Source organism: Pinus tabuliformis, chromosome 9, assembly GCF_031772625.1.
Source record: "Pinus tabuliformis cultivar Carrire ecotype Pingquan chromosome 9, CPIR1, whole genome shotgun sequence".
NCBI classification, from domain to species: Eukaryota; Viridiplantae; Streptophyta; class Pinopsida; order Pinales; family Pinaceae; genus Pinus; species Pinus tabuliformis.
In genome coordinates, this window is record NC_142307.1 from 1,588,582,051 (window position 1) to 1,588,606,595 (window position 24,545).

Genomic DNA, 24,545 nt, shown 5'->3' on the forward strand with positions numbered 1-24,545 from the left:
GGGCCCATAAATGAAGGGGACACCTTCCTATAAATCCTCTCCCTTGTCTTCCCACGAATTTGGCTGCCAAGTGCTCATTAAGACCTTCAATTTTGTCTCCAAATTGACCAAAAAGGCTACACAAAGCACCCATTAGACTTGTTGGCATAATGACTAACCAAATTCACTCTATTAACATAAATGTAATCAAAAACATGCAATAACTAATGAGAATGGTGGATTAAGTCAAATTAGGAGGTTGAATGAGCCTAAATAATTGTCCATTTTTGGGGCTCATCATCACCCCCCTACTGAAAGTGTTGCTCATCCTCTGAGCGACCAATCTCTCTCCTCATCTTTGATGGCCCTGGTGGCCTCCTTAGCTAAAAGCTCGGCCAATTTCTCCTTTTGCTGCCCTTTTTCTAAACTTCCTGTAGAACGTCCTATAACTGAGTTTTGGCTTCCTGTAGAAACAGACAGCACCACTATATCCTGCTTGGCTGTGGGTGATTTTCCTTTCAACTTGGCTGTGGCTACCTTAGAGGTGCCCTCACTGACATGGACTTGTTCAATCCTTTCCATTCTACTCTGTAGTCTTTTCTCCCTGGGTGTTAGTGTGGTTTTGTCCCCCTCTATTTTTTCAGCTTGGTTTAATGCCAGTGTTCCAATCACTGATGTTGTTGGATACATCTGTAGGGTTGTGCTTTTCTGGCTTGTCACCAACTTGTCATCATTTGCCTTGCCCCGAAAATATCTACACCGAATGCTTTAGCCTTGCTTGCAAAATAATCGAATGAAGTAGTTGCAGCACCTGCCTTGACTTGGGCAGCGAGTTCAGTGGCTTCAGCTTCTTTTTCTGCAAGCCTTTTTTCTTCTGCTTCAAGTTGTTTAGCAAGCTCCTGTTTTTTTTGCGTGAATTTTCTGTAGCTATGCGCTCTTCTTCTTCAGCTTTGGCTTTCGCTTGGGCCTCGGCGAAAACTTCCTTTCTTCCATCTGTTGGAATGGCACTTAAAAGCTCATAAACTGGCAGAGAAGGTGCAGAAGGGCTGGCTGCAACATCAATAGTCTTGTTCTCTGAGATGGAAGTGTTTGCGAAAACCTCAGCTACCACAGATGCAACTTGTGTCTTTGAAACCTTAAACCATGGAATGAAATGCTGAATTTGCATTGATTACTTTGTTGTTTACGTCTGCACTTCCTTCCGCCTTAAGAACAAGGTTGAAGTCTTTCTCTGAAATAAAATCATCTGTGGAACTGGCCTTCAGGATAGTGTAACTTAATCCCATTTCCACAATTCTTTTAGTAAGCTCTGATAATGATATTTCTGATTTTCCAAACAAGTTGCTGAAAAATGAAGAGATTCCATCAAGAACATTTGAAGACCCTCCATCAGATTCGTAAACACAACAACATGATTCACATTTTCTAGCTTGGCTTCTTCAATAACGTTCAAAGCATCAGTTGTAGTAACTTTGTAACTAGGTCCATCCTCTGTGGGTCCTATTGATACCACTGCTTTACTGGCATTTCCGATGGCTTTAGCTGTGGATTCAATATCCTCAAAACTGAATTCAACTGCATTAAGACGCTTGGCATCCTCTGCAACAATTATCTTTCTCGGGACTCCGAATTTGTCGAAGAAAAATCCATTTTCTCTGCTTTTGAAAGCTGTGTCGTACTTCCTATAGAAGACCCACCTGTTTTCTGTAGAACGCCCTTGCATAGGTGGGTTTTAAAAAAAATGGCTGAGAAAGCTTGGTGGAGGATGACAAGTTAATAGATTGTGGGAGCAGAGGACGCGTACTTTGGCTAAGAACATTGCAGGTGCAAATGAATCAACGGGTGGTGAGAGTCAGTCGAGCCTGTTTTTCAATTACAGCGTGATTCGTGGTGAGGAAGTGAAGTGGCCAGGCATACGTGGCCACATGCAGACTGCAGTGCTATCATGAACTGCATGTTCTCTTCTGGATCAGTTGCACTAGAGTTCAAACGGCCAACACTTCCTGTTTTTTTAAATTTTCACGTGAGTCAACTGTCCACGTGTACTGCGTGACTGACGGCTGAGTTCTAGAGAAGACAATTAGCTTAAGCTTGATAATCCGTGGCTTAATCCCACCATTCCATTAATTCATGCAGTTTTTAAATTAAATTTATGCAATAGAAGAATGAGTTTCAGTCACATACCTCGAAGTTGAATGGCTGCCGTGAGCTGTTGTGGCCTGTCATTGCTGCATGCATTGGTTTTTCTGATTGCATGTGGCTTGGCTGCTAATTTTTGGTTGTTTTTCCTTGTGAAGGTGCCCTCTAGCCAGATGCATGCTGCAGGAGTCCATTTCCACGCTCAGATCTGCACGTTCAAGCTGCTGCTGCTGCATTGTCACAGAACCAGAACTTGTTTTCGCCATTGCTCCCAAACGGTAAACCGGATTGATCTAAAACTTGTTGAGCATGTTTCTATCATCATGATGCACCTCCCATAGCAAAATTGTGATCAATGGATGCACGGATTTTGAGAAAAATGGAAAATGGCTGAAGATTTCAGAGATCAATTTCTCGGAAACCATGCATCGGAATCGGCTGAAACTTCTTGGGTAGGTTACCATCACTCATATGCATATCCCCATGAAACAGGTTTTGAAAAGGATGCACGGATATGGAGAAAATGCAAAAATGGTTGATGGTGATGGAGGCTTATTTCTTGGAAACCGTGCACCGGAATTGGCTGAAACTGCTCAGGCATGTTTCCATCACCCTTGTACAATTCCCCATAAAACGGTTTGTCAAATGGATGCATGGTTTTCAAGTTATGGCAAAAACAAATTCTGTTCTATGTGTTTTTGCTTCAAGGCACTTTGCATTTTTGTTGCATGGTATGAAAAAATGAATTTTGGCTGTGATGCAGGTATGGAGATGACGGAGGAGGAGTTGGAAGATTGCATGAGGACTTCTGAACCCTTGAGGAAGCTACCATGTTCGCCAAACCACTTTTTGAAATCCATGTCTAGTTTCCCACAATTTCTACAGGAAGTTCCTGTAGAAGCACAATGAGGTGGAAAAAATGATGGAGAAAGGCAAGGGATGGACACACAAGTGCTTGTAGGCCTAATCAACAGATTCCCACCATCAGATTCCCACCATCAGATTCCATTTTAGACTTGAATTTGGTTCGTCCAAAGGTTCTACAGGATGTTTCCTGTAGAAATACAGAGCTTCCTGCAGAAGGCACAAGAAAAATTCCTTTAACCTTGATTTGAGTGCTCCTCCTATCATGAAACGTCCTTCTTGCAACCTGTAATTAGCCAATGGAATTAGTTTTATTTTTCTTTTTCTTTTTCTCTTTTTATTTTTTATTTTTTGAAAAACAACTAGGGCGCCTCATGGAGGTTTTCACCCTAATTGCCTGCCTTGGGCGCCTCCAAGGGAGGTTTTCACCCAAAGATCGTATTGCCTTTTTATTTTCTCTTCTTTCCAACCCATTGACCGCCTCATGGAGGTTTTCAATCAATGAGCCAATCTAAGGCGCCTCATGGAGGTTTTCAATCAATGAGCCAATCTAAGGCGCCTCCGAGGAGGTTTTCACCTTAGATTTTTATTTTCTTCTTATTTTCATATTTTTTCTATTTTTTCTTTTTTTTTTCTTCTACCCTACCCTACTTGAAAAACAAAATCATTTTCAAGTATAAGAATACTTCCAATGGAGCCATGTGCACATCGATATTAGAGAAAAAATGATGTGAAGGCTCGAAATGCATGCTTGGACAACTATCCGGACTTTAGAGACCAAATGATCTGACTTTGAAGGGATCAAACATAGCTGAGGAAGAGAGTACCGCTGCAACTTAGTCACCTTCTGAAACCATATCTCAATATAGCTCTGATATCCTTGGTTCTTTTGCTGATCTGGATCATGTTTCATGTCACCTTCTAACATGAATTTCTCATCTTCCTCTTTTTGCTGATCTTTCTCTTGAATACATGGAAGATTTTATGGTAACCACGAGGAAGCTTTCTCGATCTCTGATTCTGATCTCTTCTCTTCATCAAGTGCAGCCCATGGTTCTTTGATCTCCTCTTTTGAATCCTCTTTTGCCTGATGTGGTCCTTCAATGCTTTCAATATAGTCTCTTTGTTGCAATACGCTTCCTGATCTATGGTGAAGATCATTGAGCTCAAGAGCAGTGGTTTGGACATGTTGTGCCTCAACTTTGCAATTGGGTTGAGCTGCTCCATGGTATGGTTTTGGAAATGGTGGTATGGGTATTTGAGTGGAGGTGTGAAATTGAGATGGATATGGATGGAATTGTGGTTGGGTAGGCATTTGGGGTTGCCTTGGTGGAGGAGGAGAAGATGGTTGTGGACGAGCAGGTGGTGGAGGAAAAGAAGCGGGAGGAGTGTTGTATTGGGGCCTCCACCCATGATGAGGTGCATTCCACTGAGGCTGTGGTTGAGCATAAGAGTGAAATGAATGAGCAACCGGTTGGGCATAATATGGATCTGTGAAGGAACAAGGAAGAGGTGTGAACCAGGAAGGATGAGCAGGGGGGCCCCAAGAACGCATGAAAGTGGCTTGATAGGGGTCATAATAGGTCTCGGATGTCCCTTGCAGTTCCTGCTGATAAGATCTAGGTTCATGTGTCCTCCTTTGGTTCATATAATAGAGTGATTCAGTGGCTACTTTGGCTCTCTGATATGCAGCTTTGATTCTGGGTAAGGAAGGGCACTGATTTGTAGGATGGTATTCTTCACATACAAAACACACTTCTATGGAGTATAATGGACATTCGTTCCTAGGATGCTTTCTAGTGCACCTAGGACAAAAAATGGCCAAAGCCCTCTTGGCTTCTTCTTGCTTCTTTTGGATCCGCAAGGTATCCAGTTGCATGGCAAGAAACTGCCTCGTATCACTCTTGAAATCTTCGATCTGATTTTCAAATTCGTCTTTGGACAAGGTGCTTCTCCCAACATTTCTACTTGTAGCCATTTGCTCCAGAGGAATGGTTTCTTCTTCTTCTTCCCTTGAGGTTCTTCAAATATGTCTTGCTGTCCACCTAAGGTTTCTTTAATCACAGCCATCGAAGAAGAGAGAATGTTGGCTGTGTGAAGCAGTGGGGGTGTTGTGCAATCATTTTTCTAACTTATCTCTACTCCTACAAGGCATGAAATGAAATCTTTTTGATTGATTTTTTTGCTTTTTTTCTACTTCTACTTGCAAAACTGAAATAAATTGAACTGCAACTAACTATCTTGCTAAAATGAACATGCGTAATTGAAATGAAAGCAGGAAAGGACTAATCTATTTTGCTCAAATGAAATTGCGGGAATGAAATGCTAGTCTACGCTTGTGGAATTGAAATGCTAATCTAAGCTTGCAGAAATGAAATTGTGGCATTGAAATGCTAATCTACGCTTGCAGAAATGAAATTGTGGCATTGAAATGCTAATCTATGAAAGCGGGAAATGCTAATCTACTTTTGCATAAACGAAATTGCATAATGGAAATGAAATAAACTACTTGGCAGAAGATTGTAGTGGAAAATAGAAGAAAAGCGGCAATCACCAATACTCTGACGCTTCCCCGACAACGGCGCCAAAAATATGGTGGGCCCCAGTATAATAGCAATAATGCTACAACTCCTGGAACTCCCTTCTTTAATTTTATCAACCCGGTAGTTCGTAACAAACTTGGAAGCGACGGTGCTGTATGCACAAGTACTAGCTCTTGCCGCAGCTGTCACTTGGTCAGCTGGCACAAGTCCGCTAGGAGCTTAAGCCAACTTCTATGAGCTCTTAGAAGAAGCTTTTTAATTGATGGATGAAAGCTAACTCGAAAGAAGCTAATCTAACTGCAAAAAGAAACTGAAAGCCAAAAAGAAATGCAAACCCTAGCAAAGCCTAATTCTACCAGCTAGTCCTACTGATGCAAAGGAGAGAATGCAAACTACGGAAAGAGATGCCATTACTTCTAGGAAGGTAAAATGCATGTGTCTAAGTTATCACTATCTGAAGAAAACATCTTTTTGTATTTTTGATTAAGTTGTTGGAATTATCATGCATGTGCTTCTAACTATTTTTCACTGTGCAGAGGTGGATGAAGGAGGAGAAATGCTTGGGAAAGGTTGGGAAGGTTCAGAGAGGGTCTAAGGGGCCCCTAACATTCTTTTCGAGAGTTTCACAAAGTCTGGATGCTATGCAACCGAGGTTATGGACTTCTACAGGAAGTATGCAGGGGTTTCTACAGGATGTTCTGTAATTCTTCTACAGGATGTTTCGAAATGGGATTTTGGAGCATGGATGGAGGGAAAAAGATGGAGGAATGAGTATGAAGGTGAAATAGGGGTGTGAAGAGGTCTAGGACTTGGTGGATGAGGCTAAGGAGCGATTGGATTTGTTCAAGGATGGATGAAACGATGTTGCACAAGAAGATGAGAATCATGGCAAAGTAAGCGGATGAGGCAAATGTAAGGTAAGGGTTATAAGTGAAGGGTTAAGTGGGTAGGTTGGATGGAGTATGGGTAGGTAAGGAAGGATAACAGGTACTCTGCAAGTGGTTTTTCAAACTGAACAAACAAAGACATGCAAGAAAAAAAAGATCTAGTTATAAAACCTATGACCTAGTTACTTCACTCTAATCTGACCTAACAACAAAAAGAAATGAACAAAAGTTTATTTGCAGCGAAACCATGTGAAACAACTATGAAACTAAGTGATCATAAACCTAAGCATGCATCCAAACTGATATCAAGTTCTACGAACGAGATTCAAACACTAATGATTGCATGGTGAAGCAAAGAAAGTGTTTTTGTTTGGGACAACATGGTTACTTCAACTCCAGCCCCTGATCCAATAAGGAAGAGGTGAAACCAAAAGCATTTGCTGACCCTTTTTTGGAGCTTTTTCTGTTATTATCCTACCAATATATTCTAAACATAAACAACTACTTTAACCATCAAAAGAAATCTAAATAACGAAGCAAGATCTAAATCTAAATAGCAGATTTTATTTTAAGAACGCAGCAAAACACATAAAGATAAACAAAGGAGGTACTGGGCGCTTGAGATGGGCCCAACCCCAAGAGCTACAGCCTCCAAAGAGAGATTTAGAGCTGGTGCAAAGCTGGATTCATCTTTATTGATCAAGAAATGAAGAGTTACATCAAAACTGTCCACAAGAAGGACTTGAAAATGAGCTGAAAGTAAAGCTAATCCATTGCATAAAAATCGAACTAGAAACTGACTAACTATCGGCTACAAAATGACTAACCACTAGCTACTATCTACTGGCTAACTAGCTAACATCCATTGGCTAACCAAAATGAGGCCCTAAGCCTTCTTATTTATACAATTTGAGGACCCAACAGTCCTCCTAAAATTTAGGGACTCAGCTGCCCAAGACTTGTAGTTAACAGCAGTCCTACTTGACTTGCTTGGCTGCCCTTGTGTTGATTGATTCGGTCGCCCTTGAACTCCGAGCTGATGGTGGAGAATTTGAGGTAAGGGCCCATAAATGAATGGGACACCTTCCTATAAATCCTCTCCCTTGTCTTCCCACGAATTTGGCTGCCAAGTGCTCATTAAGACCTTCAATTTTGTCTCCAAATTGACCAAAAAGGCTACACAAAGCACCCATTAGACTTGTTGGCATAATGACTAACCAAATTCACTCTATTAACATAAATGTAATCAAAAACATGAAATAACTAATGATAATGGTGGATTAAGTCAAATTAGGAGGTTGAATGAGCCCAAATAATTGTCCATTTTTGGGGCTCATCACATGGGCACAAGAATAACGATAAGGAGGCTACACTAACAATAAAAAAAAGAGGATACACTAGTATTATAGGGACCTAACATGCCCCTCTCCTTCCAAAAAATGTTGTCCTCAATGCTTGAGTAGTTCTGGATGCTTCTGTATAAAATTCTCATCCTCCCATGTGGAATATTTAGCGGGTAAGTTCTTCCAATTAATGAGATACCCTGAAATTGATCGATTTCGTAGCTGTCGGGTTCTTGTTTCCATGACTGCTTCAGGTTCCAATATCATTTTTCCTTCCTCATCAAGTTCTAGAAATATTGTTTGAACTGGGAGCTTGTCATCTATAACCTTCTTTAAGCATGAAATATGGAAAACTGGGTGCACTCGGGAAGATGCAGGAAGCTCCAATTTGTATGCCATAGTACCAATCGTTTGCAACACCTTATAAGGACCATAGTACTTTGGTGATAATTTATTATCCTTCTTTGCTTGCTTGAGGGACATTTTTTTGTTTGGTTGTAGCCGTAAAAATACTCAGTCGCCTACATCAAAACTTCTTTTGTTGCGATGTTGATTGGCATGTTGTTTCATTCGATTATGCTCCAAAGTAATCTTATTCTTTAAGAGTTGGAGAACTTGTTTTTGATTCTCGATGTGATATTCCACTGCTTGAACCTTATTAATTTCTCTTAAAGGTGATCTGATGTATGGTGGATGATATCCATAAAGTGCCATAAATGGGGTCATTTTTGCTGCAGTATGGAAGGAAGTGTTATACCACCATTAATCCAAAGGTAACCACTTGACCCATTGTGTTTGTTTATCATATGCAAAGCAACGAAGATATCCTTCCAAACATTTGTTCACTATCTCAGTTTTCCCATCAACTTGAGGATGATAAGATGAGCTATGAGCTAATTGAGTATTCAGACAAGAAAATAATTCCATCCAAAAATTTCCAGTGAAAATGGGATCTCTGTCGCTTACAATAATATTTTGGTTTCCATGTAGCTTTTGAATTGTTTCTATAAATTCAATAGCATCTCTATTGGCCTTAAATGGACTAGATAATGCACAAAAGTGTGCATACTTGGTAAGTCTATCAACTACTGCCATGATGACACTCTTTCCTTCGGACTTGGGTAATCCTATGATAAAATCCATTAAGACCTCCTCCCAACTTTGACTTGGAATGGATAAAGGTTGTAACAGACTCAGGGGCTTAATTGTCTCAAATTTATTTTGTTGGAAAACCAAACATTTCGCCACAATTTTTTGAATATCAGATTTAAGGCCATCCCAAAAGAATTCCTTCTTGACCCTATGGTAAGTTTTTAAAACCCCTAAGTGCCCTCCTAAGGGAGAGGTGTGCAATTCCAAAAGAATCTTTTGTTTGAGTTGGGAATTCTTACAATGGTATAAGCTATCTTTGTACCATAATGAATCAATTTTCTAGCTAAATGTATCAGATGTACTGGGATCTTGCTGCAACTTTTGAATGAGTGTCCACACTTTTTCATCATTCTTCCATTCATCCCTTGATTCAATTATCGAATTTGTTTGGACAATAGAAATGGCACAAAGCAATGCTTCTACATCCTCATCCTTTCTTGAGAGTGCATATGCAACAACATTTTGCTTCCATTTTTTGTAGATTATTTCGAATTCATAACCCAACATCTTTGTAACCCACTTTTGTTTCTCTTCTGAAGATAATATTTGTTCCAAAAAGTATTTAAGACTATCATGATTTTTTTTTACCTTGAAGTGTCTTCCCATTATGTAAGGTCTCCATTGCTTTAGTGCATGTAGTATTGACAACATTTACTTCTCATAAATAGGCTTGTGTAAATATTTTCCTTTGATTGGACGACTTTCAAAAGCAATGTGTCTTCCTTCTTACATTAAAACAACACCTATTCCATTTCTTGAGGCATCACATTCCACAATAAATGTTTTTGTGAAGTCTAGCATAACTAAGACCGGTGCTTGGCACATTTTATCTTTAATATGTTCAAAGGACTTGGTTGCTTCAGGAGTCCAAAAAAATGCATCGTTCTTCAGTAATGTTGTTAGAGGTGTTGCTATTATCCCATAATTCTTAAGAAATTTGTGATAATACACTGTCAACCCGATAAATCCTCGAAGATGCTTTATGGTTGTGGGGATTTTCCATTCCTTAATAGCTTTAATTTTGTTAGGGTCTACCTTAACACCCTCATGCGATATAATACAACCCAGATATTCCACCTCCTGTACTCCAAAGAAATATTTGGAGGTTTTTCCATATAATTGTTTCCCCTCCAATAGTTTGAGCTCCCTATAATCTAGAAACATGTGCCTTGATCCATCCTTCTTGTGCACCAATATTGCTGGAGCAAAGAATGAACTTTGATTAGGTTGAATTATACCATCCCCTAGCATTTTTGCAACCATGTGTTCAATTTCACTCTTTTGGGCATATGGATATCTATAATGTAGGTTTTAACCCCGTATAGAAATTACCTGCATACGAATTCTAAAACACAGAAAATAAACAATGCAAGAGCATAACACATAAAACACATATAGATAGAGAATTTCCCTTGGATCCCAAAACCGGGACTACCAGCTTGATTTTTCAATATGTTCCTTTCCATGTTACAATACATATTTATACATGCTGAAGCATCCAATACCATGGACCGAAAACCATTGCGTCCAAAACCATGGACCGAAAACCATCACGTCCAAAAAAAAACATGTGCGAAAATCATGCACAAAACCATAGGTGGGTCTGCCCAACCTAACATAGGGTCCAAAACCAAAATTTTCTGGGCCGCTGCCCCAGACCCCATAAAGTGGGGTTACGAGTACCCCTCAAACCCCCTGTGACCTCCCCCCATCTGACCCCTGGTTAACTACGTGGGCTAGTCGTGGAAAGAATATAACACGACCCAACATTCTCCCACTTGTTGTTTTCTTTCCATAGGGGGGCACAAGAGAGTTTAGTCATTTATCTAGCCCTGCAACGCCCATTGTTTCTCTACACTAAGAGAACTTCTCAGAGCTCACAAATTTTGTCAATGCATCTGCAGTATTCTTCAAAGTGTCCACCTTTACCAGCAACACCTTTTTGTCTTCTATCATATCCCTCACAAAGTGATACTGAACATCAATGTGCTTTGTCTTTGAATGATATGCGGGGTTCTTTGCCAAGAAAATTGCACTTTGGCTATCACAGTCTATCCTTATAGCTCCTTGTACTAACCCCATACTTGAACACAATCTCTGCAACCAAAATGCTTCCTTGCTTGCATGAGTGGCTGCCGTGTATTCTGTCTCTATAGTTGATAGTGCCACTACAGATTGTTTCTTACTCATCCAACTGACTGCACCTCAAAATAGGTTAAACACATACCCACTTGTAGATCTTCTCTGATCCAGATCTCCAGCCCAGTCTGCATCAACAAAGCCACGAATATCCAACACTCTATCCAATCCTGGTCTTCCTTGGTAGCAAAAACCATAATCACTAGTGCCACGCAAATACCTGAAAACCCACTTCACCGTTGTCCAATGCTCCTTTCCTGGTTTTGACATAAACCTGCTCAATCCTCCCACTGCATGTGTAATTTCTGGTCTAATACAGACCATTGCATACATCAGGCTACCGACTGCACTTTCATATGGAACACGGGACATGTCCTCTTCCTCTTCTTGTGTCTTGGGACACTATTCAACAGATAACCTCACACCTACAAGAATAGGAAGCTTCACCGGTTTACTATCCTGCATATTAAACCTCTGCAGTATTTTCTCGACATACTTCCTCTGGTTTAACCAAAGCTTCCTCTTTCCCGATCTCTTTTAATTTTCATGCCCAAAATATAGTTGGCAGCACCAAGATCTTTCATGTCGAATTTGAAGGACAATTGGGTCTTCAAATCCTAGATAATTTCTTTGTCATTTCCAACTAGCAACATATCATCCACATACAAGACCAGATAAATAACACGGTCACCAATTAATTTAAAATACACACAGTGATCTTCTTTGCTTCTGGTGAAGCCAATTCCCCATATAAATGTATCAAATTTTTAATACCACATCCTTAGTGACTGTTTTAACCCATACAGAGACTTCTTTAACTTGCATACCAGTTCTTTCTTACCCTTCACCGCAAAGCCTTCAGGTTGCTTCATGTAGATTTCCTCTTCCAGAACCCCGTGAAGAAATGATGTCTTTACATCCATTTGTTCTACCTCAAAATCAAAAGCAGCAGCAAAAGATAAAAGTAATCTAATAGAAGTTACCTTGGCAACAAAAGAAAAAATATCACCAAAATCAATTCCCGGCACCTGGGAATAACCTTTTGCTACCAACCGAGCTTTGTATTTCTCCACTTTTCCTTCTGCATTTGTCTTCTTTTTGAACACCCATTTGCTACCAATGGGTTTCCTTCCATCCGGCAACTCCACCAGATCCCAGGCCTCATTTTTATGCAAAGATGCCATTTCATTAACCATGGCCTCTTTCTAGAGTTTTCCATCCTCTAAATCCACTTCTTCCTTCACAGTTCTGAGATCATCATCAGTAACAGACAAAGCAAAATTTGAACGGAAAGTAGATGGACTATACCTTTATGGCCGCCTTCTTTCTCAAACTGATCTTCTCATAGCCAGAGTTTGTGGCTCTTCATCTTCTGATTCCTCCTCTGTTGTAGAGTCTGATTCTTCCTCCTTTAACTCAAACTCTATTTTCTCAGGTTCCTTTGGTTGGACTTCGTGTTTAATAACATCTTTCACCTCTCTGAACACCACATCTCGGCTGTACACAACCTTCCTTATTACTGGGTTCCAAAGCTTATAACCCTTTAAACCATCTTTAAACCCAATAAAGATGCACTTTCCAGATTTACTATCCAACTTGGTTCTTTTCTCCTTTGGAACATGTACATATGCATCACATACAAATACCCTTAGATGTGAAAGAGATGGTTTCTTACCAGTCCATATCTGTTGTGGAGTCTTATCCTCCAACACTGATGAAGGTGACCTATTGACCAGGTAACATGCAGTATCCACCACCTCTACCCAGAATTCCTGTCCTAACCCGGCACCACTGAGCATGCTTCTTGTCCTTTTCATCAACATCTTGTTCATTCTTTCTGCAACTCCATTTTGTTGAGGTGTATACGAAGTAGTCTTCTGCCATGATATACCACACTTCTCACAGAATTCTTCAAATACCTTGCTGCAAAACTCTCCACCATTATCTGTCCTCAGCACCTTTATCTTCTTCTCTATCTGGTTTTCCACCAGAACCTTAAATTCTTTAAACCTGTCAAAAACTTCAGATTTTTTCTTAAGGAAATATATCCATGTATTCCTTGAGAAGTCTTCTATAAATGATACATAGTACATAGACTTACCCAGTAATGGAACCTTCACAGGTCCAAACACATCATTGTGCACAAACTCTAATATTTGTTTCGACCTCTTACCATCAGAGGGGAAACTCACCTGATTATGCTTCCCATATACACAATTTTCACAGAAATCAAAATCCAAAGAGCTATTACTCATACCTTCTACCATACCTTTACCATGAAGTATTCGAAGGCCCTTCTCTTCAATATGTCCAAGCCTTTGATGCCACAACATGGTCTTCTCTCTAGAGACCACTAGATTTTCTGCTCCACTTTCAGGAACCATAGAACTATTGCACCCATCAATAACAGTGCTACCTTTCAGCGTGTACAGATTTCCAATCGGAACTCCTCGCATTAATACCAGTGCTCCCCGAACCATTTGCAGGTATCCTTCTCGAACACTGTTTTTACACCTGCATCATCCAGCTTGCTTACAGAAATCAGATTTCTGGCTAATGCAGGAATATGTAGAACACCTGGAAGCGTTCTAACCCTTCCACCTTGCAACTTCAACTTTACTTTTCCACGACCAACGATTCTAGCCTTCCTGTCATCCCCCAAGAAGACATCACCACCATCATATTTCTCATACTCACAGAACCACTCTCTATGGGGAGTGAAGTGAAAGGATGCACCTGAGTCAATCAACCATGCCTCATGATCTACATGTGTACTTGAAGAAGCCAAGTACACATCCCCACCTTCATCTGAGGTGGTTTTCACCTCTACAGAAGGAGCCTCATCAGATCCATTTCCTTTGTCAAGAGCTTTAGATTTACAGTCCCTTTTAAAGTGGCCTTCCTTTTCGCATTTCCATCACACCACCTTTACAGGTTTTCCTGGAGATTTAGATCTCCTTCTAGACTTAGATCTCCTGCTCAATGACTTATTTTTGTTTCTGTTCTGGGACCGTCCTCGTATAGACAAGGCATCACCATTATGGCTCTCCATATTTTTCCATCTCATCTCCTCCATCAGCAAGAATGAGACTATTTCATCAAACTGCAAGGCAGTTGCATTGCTACCTATTGCAATAACCAGACTTTCCCACGAATGTGGTAGAGAACACAACAAACTGATGCACTTATCTTCATCTGAAATTTTAATATCAACATATGCTAACTGACTTACCACAGTATTAAATGCGTTCAAATTCTCTGTCACCAAGTCTCCATCTTTCATCCATAGGTTATACAACTTTTTCCACAGGAACAGTTTATTCACAAGAGACTTAGATTGGTACAAAGTACCTAACTTGTCCCACAAAGCCTTCGTCATAGCTTCCCCTGATACATTCAGCAATATTGAATCTGAGACACACAATCATATTGTGCTCCTTGCCTTTCGATCCAACTTCTTCCTTTCTTCATCAGATACTCTCGTTGGTTTAGTACCCGGATCTACCGCGATCCACTGATCTACCTCCATCTTGAGTTTCCACAACTCAAAACTCTAACCATTAAATTTCTCAATCTCTATCTTTCCACAGCTCGCCATCTTCTTTCACCACTAGAATCGATCTCGCAGATCTCCCACTGAACAGGGTCTACCACAGGCCCGAGTGAAACCCCTTAGCAACAAAGGCATCCCCTTGAAGCCAAAACTGCTCTGATACCAAATGTGGGTTTTAACCCTGTACAAAAATTACCTGCATACGAATTCTAAAACACAGAAAATAAACAATGCAAGAGCATAACACATAAATCACGTATACACAGAGACTTCCCCTGGATCCCAAAACCAGAACTACCAGCTTGATTTACCATTATGTTCCTTTCAATGTTACAATACATATTTATACATGCCGAAGCATCCAATACCATGGACCGAAAACCATCGCGTCCAAAACCATGGATCGAAAACCATCACGTTCAAAAAAAACATGTGTGAAAATCATGCACAAAACCATAGGTGGGTCCGCCCAACCTAACATAGGGTCCAAAACCAAAATTTTCCAGGGTGCTGCCCTGGACCCCATAAAGTGGGGTTATAGGTACCCCTCAAACCCCCTGTGACCTCCCCCCCTGATCTTTGGTTAACTACGTGGGCTAGTCGTGGAAAGAATATAACACAACTCAACATGTAAAGCCTGATGTTTGGAGGAACACTTCCAGGAATCAAATGAATAACATGATCATGATCACGAATAGGAGGGAGGCCTCTGGGAGTCTCAAATACCTTGGAATGATTTTCCAAGACTTTTTGGAGATATGGAGAAATAGATAATTTCGATGTTTGAACTTCTAGTGAGAATAATTGTGCAATTATGTCTCATTATTCTTTCTTTAGAATCTTTGTCATGCCATTAGAGATGATTATCTTTCTTGGTTTTCCCGCGATACCCCTTAATTCAACTTCTTTTCCTTCCCAAAATAATTTCAAAAAAAATTCTTGAAAGTTAAAAGTTATTGTACCCAAAGATTGTAACCACTGGATTACTAGTACAACATCAACACCACCCATTGGAATGGAAAGCATTGGACTATTCAATACATATTCCCCCATGGTTAGCTTGATATTATGTCACTTTCCAAAACAATTTATAGTTCTTTCATTTGCAACCATCACTTGGCACTCTAGTGATGGATATATGAAGCAATTCAATTCCTTGGCTACCTTACAATGAATAAAATTATGGGTACTACTTGAATCAATCAACATTATTACCTTTTTCTTCTTGATTTGTCCTTCTATCTTGAGAGTTTGAGGAGTGGTAATTATTGCAAATGCATTATAAGATATAGTCAGATTCATTTCTTTTTTCTCTGGGGTTGGTTCCTAGTGTATATCCTCTTCTTTTGATGTTTCTTGTTCCTTTTCCTCCTCCTCTTCACAATCTATGTAAAATAATTTCTTCTCAGAACACTTATGACCTTTAGTGTATTTTCTATCACAACTGTAACAACGCCCTTTTGCTCATTTTTCTTCCAATTGTTGTGGTGTCAACATTGTAGATTGTTAAAGGCTAGGAGAAACACCCACATCTTTATTTGTGAGTGGTAGACTTCCTTGTTGCCATAATTTTTCTTTCAACTTTTCTTGCCACCTTGAATGCCCTCTCCAATGAATCAGGTTCCCAAAGGGGAACCTCATGTTGGATGTTTTCCTTTAAATTCCCTATGAATACATCAATCCAATGCTCCTATGAAATATTATTTACCCTTATATCAATTTTTGGAAGTCCTCAATGTGCCACCATTGAACCCTTTTGTTTGAGATTTGTCAATTGGCTAAATAAGGTGTTGCTCTTTGAATCCTCATAATGTGCTATCACTTCCTCCGTAAAAATTAACCAATTTTCAAGTGGTTTACGAGAACACAGTCATTGATACCATACAAATTGTTTTTGTTCTAAAAATAAAGATGAAATGCATACCTTTTGTGTGTTCGACACATCATGTAGATCAGAGAATTGTAGTATCCATGTCACTGGATCCTTGCCATCAAACTTCCTCATATCAATCTTTGGAACATGGTTAGTCTTGAACCCACTATGTGAGTATCTAAAATCATAATTTGTATTCCTCTTATCCTCATCATGATTTTCGTGGAGTACCTTGTCACCAACATGAAGCTTCATAGAAAAAAGTTATAGCGAAAATTCCACAATGACCTGTTTAAAGCAGTGAAACCCTAGAATCCAAAGGTCTGATACCAAATGTTATGCAACCAACTCACAAATATATAGATCAACAACTTGAAAATTATCCTCTTCGAGGGGGAGACCTCATTTACATTACATAAATGAACAATTCTTGGATGATACAAATGAAAATACCTCCTTTCTATATATAGGAGTCTAAGGGGTCACAATATAATCAGAGCCTACATAACAATAATAATGTAAGGGAACAACAATAACAATAGTGGGCTTCTATGGGGCACAATAATAATAATATGGGGACTACACAGGCACAACGATAACAATAAGGGGTCTGCATTAGCAATAACAATAAGGGGCTACACTAGTATTATAGAAACCTAACAAATAGGCTCTCAACAACTGTGTTGAACACATCGGGGGTGGAGACATTACTTTGATTGTAATGATACAATCCACTAGTATACAATTCTCTGAAGAAATCATAGTTTTCATAATGTAAGAAACAATGACATGGAATTTCCAGTTATTGAATTGTTTGTGGCCATTATATGAACCAAATTTAACATACACAAAGACAAATGCCTCAAATATGGTGAATCGATTTATGTATTCCACCACCTTAGAAATCAAGGGGTGAATCTCAACATTGTGTAGAGCTTCCTCTGCACAATGAAACATAATAATTGTAGATATTTTTAGCGTTCTCATAGTGAAAGCTCCGCACAAGGAAAAGTCCACTAATAATATTAATTGGATATTCATTCTTGTTTAGCCCTCCTCCCTCCTCGTCTACATAAAGGACCCACAACCATGTTAGTACTGACATCATTGGGCAGAGCAGTAGCATAACAGTGTCAGTGTCAGAGCACTCACCAATGAAATGACCACTCACAAAATAAGTCTTTTTTTATTTTAAAATTATTTGTCATGCATTGAAAAATACCAAAAATAACACACCCTCCATGAGGAGAAATATGTCCCATCAAAACTCACTCAACCAATCGAAAATCAAAAATAACATTTTCAGAAAATTATAATTATATTTTTTGAATTTACGAGAAAATATAAATATTAAACATTTTCTCAAAACTTTAACTAAAATTGCAAAACAATCAACAAAATATTAAAAAATCAACACACTTTGATGCACAACAATTGCTATAGTCCCTAGTCCCTAGAAAAGCAAGCACTAACAATTGAGTTTTGGGGTTTTCTTTCCGGATTTTTGTGATGTGGAACTGAAGATTATATGAGGGAGAAGGAATAATTCCGCATTTGAAGGTGCTCATTGCAAAGCAACGTTTCTTATCCCACATGGCAATGACCATTTGGCAATAGACTTGAACGAGTAGCATATTCTCCCTGCATATTCGTGGAGAGGGTTTTGACATCAACTTCTGTGCTCCATTCCTCCTACCATGAAATATCGGTGATTACCATTTCAAAGAATTTTTCCTATTTTTGGATTCCCAACACTATCACACAAAATCAAGAGTATTGAAAAATTCACTCTTCATAAATGCTTCCATGCATACCTCTCTAATGGCATAGTATTGCTTTTAAAGTTATACAAAAGTAAATATATATTTACTTGGTAAAATCCTTTTTGGATACAATTAAAGAGTAAGTAGGATATAAGCTTAAATACTGGAATTTTTTATTACTTAAATTTAAAGCTTCCCTTGTTACAACATGAATATGTTCCCGAACACATAAAATTGTTGTTCCCTTTATAAAAAGGTAGATATAAAAGGATTGATGTGCATTCTAAATATTATTATTATTTTTTAAAGAGGGCATGCTCATATTTTATGAGTTATAATGTTAAATTTTAAAAGTTAGACATATTTGTTTTTGTGAAAGGAGGTTGGTTATATTTTTATAGGAAGAAAGTCTTTTCGCCCATTATTATTGTAAAAATAATATCATATTAAGATTTTTTTTATTATTTTTTTTTCATAACATTTTGAAATTGAATAAGTGAGTTTTAGGACATTTGTAGTTGTTCTTTGTGTAATATTTTATTTTGTATTTGGTTTTGGAATTTACTTTCAATTTGTCATGATACATATTAAAAAGCTTAAAGTTGTAGATTTTTTCAAGGAAATAAAATGTTTTTCAAGTTAAAAATTAATTGGGACCTACTTAAAATTGAAGAAGAAGGTTAATTTTCAAGATATTGTTATCACACTTTGGGGTGCATGGATGGTAGGACTCAACATCCTAAGGTGACTTAAAATTAAGTGAGTGTGATATAAAGAAACAAAGTAGAATCAAGGATGAAAAATAAGCATATAATCAAGCGAGTGAGTACAAGTGAGTCTGATATAAAGAAACAAAGTATAATCAAGGATGACAAATAAGCATATAATCAAGCGAGTGAGTACAAGTGAGTGTGATATAAAGAAACAAACTACAAGAAAGCATGAAAAATAAGCATGCAATCAAGAGAGTGAGTACAAGTGAGCACGAAAATGAATTTGAAAAAAATGGGCATGACAGGAAAACATTTACAAATTGCAACTTAGGAAATCAAGGAATTACAAGATGATAAAAATGAATTGCATAATTGGTTTATTGATCTTCAAGACCAAACAAATATGAAGGATCAATTGATTGATGTATTTTAGATAAGATTAAGAGAAAATAAGAATCAAGTCAATGACATAATGCAAATTTGTAGCTAAGGCTAGTGCAATTTGTAACACATAGGATCTAATACAAAACATTAATGCAACTTGTGATATAAATGAACTTATGCAAAATATTGATGCAACATGTGATATATATGATATCAACAAAAGGTTGATGTGACTTGTGATGCATATGACATAATGTAGATGCTCGATGCTCATTGTGATACATAACACTTGATGGAGATGAAATATTCTAGTCATTTGATGAAGGAAATAGTGACTGAAGATGAGTCGCAAGAAAAAGAAAAAAATGCTAGCAACAACAATTGTGAATGTAAAGAAGCAAAATAACAACATAAAGAGATTTCCAAGATAGTTGTTAGACATTGGGAATAATTATCATTTAATAAAAATTGACATGGTTTAGGATATGACAAAGGAAATAACTTGCATATTCCTGATCACTCCAAACTAGTTTAGTTCTTGAACATGTTCAGAATCTTGATAGGAAGTTCCAACATTATCAAATAGTTGGTCATATAAATAATCGATTTTTTGATCTTCATCCTTTTATTCATTATGAGAATAAAAATCTCTTATCAAAAAGATGTCAAAAGCAGAAGCAGGTTAAGAAAAAATTCCATTATGGATGGATAAATTCTTAGAGATGGAATAAAGATGTAAAGAAGATGCATATGTCTTGCAGGATAGTCAAGACAAAGGCAAATATGTAGAAAAGAGAAGAAACGGAAAAAGAAAAAGGATATCAAGCAATTATCCTAGATGATTTTGTCCATGGCCTAGATCCAATTCTATATGTTTTCTGAAGTCAAATATGGTACTCTCCACACCTCAAGGGGGGTGCACATTTATGAAAAGAACCTCTCCTACACCATAAGGATGAGAGTGAATATGGTTAGCAATAAAACGAAACCACCAGATTATTCAAATAAAATTATTTAGTTCTCATCCAAAACTACAACATTGTTGAAGTGAAAATGGTTAGTGCAAACCTTAAACCATAAATTTCAATGGAATATGGTTAGTGGTCAACTAGAAAAATCACCAAATAGAGTGAAATTAATTATTGGCCGATTATAAGAACCATCAAATGAAGAAAATATAGTTACTTGTTAAACAACAAAACCACCACATCAAGAATCTTAAGCTCTAACTTGGATCCTTTCAACCATGAGCCATTGAAGAATAGAAGAATCCAAAGCTTAAGCTAAATCCATTTAGAAAAATTCACAACTTACATATGATAGGGGGAATATCATATATCATTGATGATAGTCAATCTTCAAGATTCAAATTCCTATTAGTAAATCAAAATTTATTCATCATTTGGGAATTCCAACATAGCAATTGATCTTTTCCAAGATAAATAAAACCAATTATTATTATGATTAAGAAAAAGTATGGAAATGTTTAGACATGGTAGTTGTTCACTTCCAAAAATGGGCAATTTTTTAGGCATATCTTCATCAAAGCTCAATTCAATAGTTTTAGATTGAAAATGATACAAGTTACTAGTATAAATATTTAAACTTGTGATTGAGGGGGGACATGTTAGACTGAGAATCCTTAGAAAATCATAAAGTCCGAAAATATAATTGTCATAAGTTGTAATCTTTATCTTTGATGAAGTGTTGTCATAATCCACTAATAAGTTGTCAGTGAGATCTAGATCTATAATGGTCAAATTGATGTGCTATAAATCCATATCATGAAATCAATACAATGTGTTGAGGATCACATGAGCCTTTTTTCCATTTGCTTATCTTTTCTTGCTTGCTCTAATTTTTATAAACTATTAATTTGAATTGGACATCACTTTGTACATTCTGCAATTAAAACTAGCTATAAAATACATTTTGAAAATGACATCCCATGGGATTTTAATTCCAAGGTTGGCCTTTTATAAATACAAACAATGGGTAAAGAGATTAAATGTAGAGGTATGCACATCCTACAATGCATAATAATCTATTATTAATTGATTGACCATAACTTATTGAAATATGTGTGTGTGTGTTTTTTTTTTGGAAAGTTATTTCAACTTTGTACAAAAAATGTGTACACTTTACTTTTCTCATTTACACAATAAAAAATTTATATCTTTAGAGAATATGTGTGTTTATTGTTTAAGGATGGTAAGTTTGAAATTTTACAAATGAAATAGGTATACTTTTATAACCTAAGTAATCAACTTGATATACATGACATGATTGTAAAATCCATATTTGGTCCCTATATTAGACGTATGTAAATATCTACCTGATGAATGGCTAAGGCCCAAGAGATGTAACATTTAAATATTATTCATTGATTCCTAATAATAAAATGCATCATTAATTGTAAATAGAGAAGGATAATAAAATACATCACTAGTTGTAAATAGAGAAGGATGAAATACAAGGGGGTTGTGATTCGACAAGAGAGGAACGAAAGGGTGCTTATGGGGCTTAAAGGGTTTGAAATCTACATAATAATATATTACTATAGGTCAATATACTTACCTTGACATATGCTAAAGCCATATAAACCTTGGATTCCTAGGAAGCCAAATCACTAGTTTTTGGCATGTAAATGTTATCCATGCAATTTAGTTATATGAGGATTATTATTCTACCATTCATTATTGATGTGGGTTGATAGATTACATTATTCTGTAATGAAACTATGGTGATTGATTTCCATAAGTCCATGTTGGCGAATTAGTGAAAAAATATCTTGTCCTTTTAAAGTAATAGATTTTATTAAATCCTAATAGTAAAAGGGAATTTTATATTCTTTGTAACTAAATCATAGGACAATATTTGTTACATAATAGGGTAAATGCTATAAGTTTGCTATGAAACTAATATTTCTAAGAATCCTTGGGTGAGATAATAGCATGGGAAAGTTTCTATGGATATATATTTTAAATATTTTAAGCAGATTCCCCATTGACATATGCCACTGTTGTAGATGTATATTGTTGAAAAATTGAGGGTTAAGATATAACTCATATTGGGCAACAAAATCAGAAGATTTTTATGGAGTGGGTTGTAGTAGGTTATAAAACATTTTGAACAATTTGAGAAGATGCTCCATTGACGCCTTTCATTGTTGTAGATTTTTGTTGTTGCAAAATTGAGGGTTAATAAAAAACTCATTTTTAGCAGCAAAATCAAGAGATTTATTATGGAGCAGCTCATAGAAGGTTCTAAAAACTTCTATTTTCTAGATGGGATACAACATTAGTGAAGGAGGTGTTATGTTAATCAAACTATTTGTGGATATCTTAATTAAAAGAAGTTAAGTTATGTTATAATCCATATTGTGGATCAGAACATTGTGGAAGCAAATCACTCAATTTGTTTGTAATTTCCTATTTATAAGTAGACTCTACCTTGGAATCTCAATTATTTAGGAATTTTTTTCTTTGGAAATGTCTAATTTGTTAAGAGGTTGTGATGGTAAAAGTGAACCCTCATCTTATGTTATTCAAAAGATGTAGACGTTATTAGAAGACTGTGGTTATTACATCTTTGCTTATTTTTCCTTTTTACACGTAGTTTTATCATTATTATTATTTCTTTCATTCTTTGTATGACTTTATAAGCTTATATCCACTACTAGTGATTGTTATTTGTTGAAAGTTCCTTTATCACATATCTTTCCATAGGTAGGGTGACTCTGGATATGTATGTGCTATATATAGTTAGTGTAGTGTTGGAACCATGTTTTGATTTTCTTTGTATATTGTTATTTATCATATTTCTATAGATCACTCAATCTATATATTATTTAAATGTATTTTTTTAATTGATAAATCAATTTCTATAGTATGATATATATTTCAATATGAATGCATGTTGTATAACATATAATCATTTACTAGAATATGGTTAATTATTTAGTACTTTTATGGATTAATTTCCCATTATCATATGATTTAAATCAATTTCACTTCTTATAATTGTATTTCTAGGTAATAAATAAATTGTATTTAAAACTTAACTCAATAATTCTAGCTTCTTGCATCTATTTTGCATGGTACCTTGTAAGCAAGCAAGCACTATGTGGATAACTAATGTGGTAGTTTTTTTATGTATCTCATTAGAGATAAACACAGTATATAGTAGGCTTGTCAATTTTGTACTATTGCTAGGGATGTGTAAAAAGTGGTTGAGAATTACGAAGTTAGATAGAACATGGAAATGGGGTTTTCATTATAGGAATAGTCAACAATCCTCCCTACAATATCTCATATGAAGTACTTTTCATATATAATAAAAAGTATATAAATTTATGACCAGAGATAGAAATTGAAGTGAATGAGGACAAGGTGCAGTAAGAAGCCCTTGTTATATTAATGGTTTTACATGTTTAATAGAAAGAGGAGAGGAGTCTAGGTAAGTTCACCTTTGGATCAAACCAAGAAACATACACCTAAAGTGGATATGGATTCTACTTCTTTATTAGAGGTAGATTTTATTCTTATCACCAAAAGAAGAATTGAAGAACTGATCAATGTACATTAAGAACCTTATTACCAAGATAATCTAGTTCACAAGCTAGAATATTTTGCAAACGCTGAAGTATTTCTAGCACAAGAGAAGCCCCGCTTGAATAAAATGGGCCATGTAGATATAATTGGATCAAGTTATGAGGGAGCTAAAACTTTTTATTTTATCAGTAGAGAGTAAGGAACAATACCTATGAAAATATATTTTAATCATCACTTTCAATCTTCAATAGCCTTCCTAGTGAATATTTAGGTACCTTTCTTTTTTAATTCAATGTCTTATATAGAAGTTGCGACTGTACTTAGGATGCACAAAAGCATAAGTTATCTCTCTCCACCTTCAAGAATTCATCTTTGAACTAGTTCATTAGGACATAGGTAAATTATATTGGCATGTATGAAGAAATAAATCAAGCATTCCTCAAGAAATATCGATACTATTGTCAGGAAAGAGATTTAGGTGAAGAAATATTTAAAATAGTTGAAAGATAATATGAGGCCTTAGAAGATAATATGGAAATATTTGAATGCATTTTGTATGTATAAAATCAAAGCTAGCTCAATAAGGGCACTCAACAAACTATGTTGATAGGCGACATTAAAGATGAATGTTTGGAACTCCTAAATCTAGTGGGAGGAGGA

General features: G+C 36.8%; 1 protein-coding gene across 1 annotated transcript; it reads right to left on the bottom strand.

Moving 5' to 3' along the window:
- Positions 1 to 728: 728 nt before the first annotated feature.
- On the bottom strand, positions 729 to 1,339 carry LOC149154783 (protein PLASTID TRANSCRIPTIONALLY ACTIVE 16, chloroplastic-like). Its single transcript, XM_089438000.1, has 2 exons — positions 1,155 to 1,339; positions 729 to 1,114 (listed from the first exon to the last, which is right to left on the bottom strand). Exons 1-2 carry the CDS (start codon positions 1,263 to 1,265, stop codon positions 734 to 736), a joined length of 492 nt encoding a protein of 163 aa, XP_089294126.1. The 5' UTR covers positions 1,266 to 1,339; the 3' UTR covers positions 729 to 733.
- Positions 1,340 to 24,545: the final 23,206 nt, after the last annotated feature.

Excerpts from the sequence above, each read along its gene's own strand:
- LOC149154783 (XM_089438000.1), bottom strand. The coding sequence starts at position 1,265 with ATGGGATTAAGTTACACTATCCTGAAGGCCAGTTCCACAGATGATTTT. Across the intron at positions 1,115-1,154 it reads GTGCAGACGTAAACAACAAA|GTTTCAAAGACACAAGTTGC; the intron begins GTAATCAATGCA and ends CCATGGTTTAAG.